We start from the raw sequence: 4743 nt of genomic DNA on the forward strand, positions 1-4743 counted from the left end.
GTCTTTTTGATCTTGTTTTGAGACTGATTTACTAAATAAGAACTGACTGTGTAAGAATAAAAATCTTGTTTTCAGAATGTGTAAGATTATTTGTCTTGTTAGCCTGAAAATTTGACTCAAATTAAGTAAAAAAAATTGCCAATGGGGTAAAAAATTTTACTTGGCAAGATTCTTGAATTACTTGATTTGACTAATTTTTTTCTTATTTCAAGAACCTTACCAAGTAAATTTTTTTACCCCATTGGCAATTTTTTTTACTTAATTTGAGTCAAATTTTCAGACTAACAAGACAAATAATCTTACACATTCTGAAAACAAGATTATTATTCTTACACAGTCAGTTCTTGTTTAGTAAATCAGTCTCAAAACAAGATCAAAAAGACTTTTTGGCTGATATAAGGTTTTAAAACTTGGTAAGATGGATAGTTTTTGCAGTGTGGAAGGTCCCTGATGTGACAGATACCATCATTTAGTGAGCTTTAAACACAGAGACAGAACTGTGAAACCAAAAGTAACAGTATGCAAAAAAAGTTTAAAAAATAACGTGGATTTATGAGTGGCTCATCCACGACTGTTTATGAAAGGAAAGGGATGAGATAAATATTTGCTGTAGTGTGTGTAGGATTTTTAYTTTCACTTTTAACATTTACAGATATAACTCAAACTTAAATCTAATTCAAACTAATTCTGATCCAACAGTTCTGCAGAAGGTGAAATTAACTTTCCTTGAAGGAACGCTTGCCAAACTTTTAAACACAAATTTTGTGTGAATATGTGTTGGGAATGGTGAGAAATCTTTTTTTTTTTTTTTTCATTTTAAAGCTAAATTTATTGTGGCAGTCATCTTCAATCAGGTTTATTCTAAATAAATACATAAAATAACCAGCTGTACACGTACATATCTAATGATTGATTTTTGGGAACTTCTGTAACCAGAACAGTGTAAGAGACAGAGAAACAATTACACACTCTAAGGTAATCACTTCATCAATCACATCCTTTTAAGGTGGCAAGTGATAAAAATATCTATTCTGACTCCAACATCCTAAAAACTGAACGTCGAAAAATGTTTTTTTGTTTCTGTAAATTTGATTTCATCCTGTTTTGAGAGACYAAGATCCAAGCATCAGTTTTGCACAAAGCTTTTGACTACAATCCTAAATCTAAGCAAACTAGACAGGAGGAAGTCGTGATGAGTCCTCACACACGTGTGCGTCTACTTATCAGCAGGAAGAAAGGCAGATGTGTTTCCACAGATCCAGAGAACTGCAGAACAAACAGAGCTGATGTACAAGGCAGCGAAAAGCTGATAATGTCGTTATGTAAAGCAGCTCTGTGTTGTCTAACAGATGTGCTGAATTTAGATCAGTTCTGGAGGTTATACGGGGCATAAAAAGAAGTTTTGTTGATCAGGATACAGCGTCGGCCCGCTGAGTGAGACACTGAAGAATCTGGAAGAGTTTCGGCCACGCACTTTTATAAAGATTTTTGTTTCATGTTCTGATGCATCTCAGTAATCCAGAAAAAGTAGGTCCTCTGGACGGGTTCTTCTTTAATGAAATGTTTCGTCTCTCCTGCAAGAGTTTCAGGTGAACTCAGCCTTATAATCACTGCCTCCACATGGTGGACGAACAGTTTGTTCACATGTATCAGCCAAACAATAGATCATTAGTRTCCTGATCATCACCTGTTGTTCATACAGGATCATGTGCACCATCACCTGACTATCATTAGGACCCTGATTATCACCTGTTGTTCACAGGGACCTGAGTCATACTTGCAATGACAGCATTGTAAGAGGGGACAACCAATTGCCTCCTCTTGCAATGCTGTTTATTTTATTTTATTTTATTTTTTCATTGTTGAGAATTCCAACTTTACACTGTAAATCTGGTGCTACACTTTTACACTGCAAAGATTACCCATCTAACCGAATCTCATAATCATATATCCCGCCAAAAAGTATTTTTGATTTTGTTTTGAGACTCATATAAGAGCGGAATGTGTTAGATTATTATTAATATTATTATTAATCCTGTCAGCCTGAATCTTCTCCTGTCAGTGGAATTCAGATTATAATCTAAAATTTTGAATTAATTTTTACATAGCTACGTTTAGCTGTGTGTGAATATAAATATGCATTAGTTGCATTTTATTTTAGTATTTAAAGAGTAAATGAATGCATTTTATTTAGATTCTATGTAAATCAGAATTACTAACTCAAGCTTATGTTTTTTAAATTGTTGTATGTAAAGTTAAAAATCTAGAATCTCCATTCAACATGAAAATAATTCATCTGCTCTGATCGGACTGTTTTCAGATAACTGTGCAACAAAAGACAAAAATGAAAGATAAAAGCAGTAAAACATGTGACTGACATCATACAACAGGTTTAGCAGATCGTCTTTGTCTCATTGTCTTTATGAAAACCAGGTCTAGTGGAGGACTTTGGCAATCTGGGTAAATTGTGATTGTGATTAAAGGTTTTAGAGATGCTCTGATTTTCTGTTGCTATAATGAAATAATAACCTGACAGAAATAAATACATATAAGGAAAAGCATGTTTCCATTTCTTTCTATAAAATGGTTTTCTAATCCTTCCAATGATTAAGTTGCCTAAAATTTGACACAAATTTATGGATTTTGTGGGTTTATTCTAAAAAGAAGCTAAAACCTTTCTGTCAGTAAGTATAAAGTATAGTATTTACACATATGTGTGTATCTTACCTTCACCCAGGTCCAGGACAGCCAGCACAGCACTGGTCCGGGCCTCTCCCAGGTGGTTATTGGCGATGCAGGTGTAGAGACCAGCATCGGTGGGTTTACAGTCCCTAATCCAAAGCCCTCCGTACTCCTGGTTCTCCATGTTGAGGAGCTCATCGTTGTGGTACCAGTACAAGGAGGGTTGGGGGTCTCCGGCCACAGCCACCTTCAGACGGATGTCGCAACCTGTTCCCACGGCAGCGTTCCTCATTTTGCGAACAAAGACAGGTGGAGCTGGATTGAGACAACCGGGGCCCCGGGGATCGGGCACTACCTGCTCCAGACTCGCTTTAGACCGTTTTGTGGGGATGACAGGACTTGGGGGGGCCGCTGCTTCATCTGCCCCCTTTTTAAAGGTCTTTGGTGCATCAGCTTTTCTCATGATTGATCCAACTTGATGGTTTCTCTAAGGGAATCTGTGACTTTATGACTACAACACAAGTTTAAAGACACTATGGATGGATCTTAAATACAAATCACCAGAAGATAACACTTTAATTTAATCTAAACTCTTTTAAAAACATATCTAAATTTCTAAAACATGTTTTCTGACCTCAGTTTGAAGAGAAAATGAACTAGTCGATCACCAGGTAATGAAGCAGACGGAGCCAGCGACCACGCTCCTCAGCAGTATTTTTAGGATAAGACTGTCTGGATCATGTTGCATCGACAGCTTCTCTCTTCACTTTGCTGGAGGTAACAGCCCTGCTTCTCCAGGTCCGATTCGTCCTGTTGTCCTCCTACTCATTTGACTTTTGGAAACTTTTCACAACTTCTTTGCAAACCAAGCTGGACACGTCTTCATTGGGTTCACCTTGTGGTTGGTTCTTTGGCCTCCGGTTGAATCCAGGCATCGAGTCGTACCCGGTAAGTTGGACAGTGAAACCACCCACCCCTCCTTGATTCTTGTCCCATGCATTAGATCACCCCACTCATGATTTCCCCCCCAACCTCTGCCAGTCCGTGTGGAAGGGGAAATGACAGCCACAATGACAGCTGCGTGGTCTCTCTGCCCACTCACTGCAAGGCTCCCGCCCCCMCGGTCATTTTTAGCCAACCTGGGGTCAGTGGAACATGACACAACACTTGGCACAAAGGAACGAGAGCGCTGATAAAATACAAATCAGAAATACAGTCATTACATGCTTTACCCTAAAATGAAAATGTTTTTTATGAGAATAATTCGATGTCTTGATCCACTGTGAAGCTGAAGTCTGAGATGGTGCAAAATAAGACGTTTCCCATCAGTGATCTGTTTGCAATCAAAGGAAGAAAATGTTGCCTTTTTTGACGTCTTAACTTCTGCTGTAATTTTGCTTCAGCTGTCGTCGCAGCTTCTGTTTTTTTGTTTCCCCAAATGAGCTGAAAGGATGACTATTAAAGAGCACATTCTTTGTCTATCAGCTGAAACATCAAGTGACTTACTACACAATATGAAAGGAATGTGAAGAGTTTTTTATACTTAAATGATGCCAGCTAAGGAGACAGAATTTATTATTTTGTGCTACCCACAGCATTCAGATCTGAACCTAGTGTCTTAAAAATAAATACAAAAGTAAATTTGGCAAAGAAAATGTTTTATGTTCATTTTTACAGTTTAATTTATACACCACATGTACAGATGTTTTTCAAATAACTCATAAACAATCATTTGACCTTTAGCTATCAAAATAAATTACACATGTACCAGATCTTTTACCATCTAAGCTGCAGCAAGTCACTGTTTCCCACATTTAAGAACATATAACTCGTACACTTATACCTTATATACAGAAGAGCACTCGTATGGGGTGCCGTTTGTAAGTTACACAGTCAAAAATTACCACCAATATTTTTGTTTTATTTAGCCTTTTTATAAGAAAAAAGAAAAAAATATTTTTCAAAGTCAGTTTTTCACCATATGATTCATACATTTATAAATGTCATAGTTTATAAACTAAATATTTAACTTACAAATTAAATATTTAGTTAACAAGCTAA

The 4743-nt window shown here is 36.9% G+C and overlaps 1 protein-coding gene across 2 annotated transcripts in view; it reads right to left on the reverse strand.

The window, feature by feature from the left end:
- spegb (striated muscle enriched protein kinase b) overlaps positions 1-3710 on the reverse strand; it is a 40158-nt gene extending 36448 nt beyond the window's left edge. The window contains exons 1-2 of one of the 2 annotated variants that reach the window (XM_014015245.1): positions 3317-3710; positions 2728-3193 (exon numbers count right to left, since the gene is read on the reverse strand). In XM_014015245.1, coding sequence (XP_013870699.1) covers positions 2728-3145 — 418 coding nt within the window. In that variant the 5' untranslated portion in view covers positions 3146-3193; positions 3317-3710. Of the gene's footprint in view, positions 1-2727 lie in introns of both variants that reach the window. The other variant, XM_014015244.1, reaches the window with a different exon arrangement.
- Between the last annotated feature and the right edge of the window lie 1033 nt (positions 3711-4743).

Source organism: Austrofundulus limnaeus, unplaced genomic scaffold (genome assembly GCF_001266775.1).
Source record: "Austrofundulus limnaeus strain Quisiro unplaced genomic scaffold, Austrofundulus_limnaeus-1.0 Scaffold125, whole genome shotgun sequence".
Taxonomy (NCBI): domain Eukaryota; kingdom Metazoa; phylum Chordata; class Actinopteri; order Cyprinodontiformes; family Rivulidae; genus Austrofundulus; species Austrofundulus limnaeus.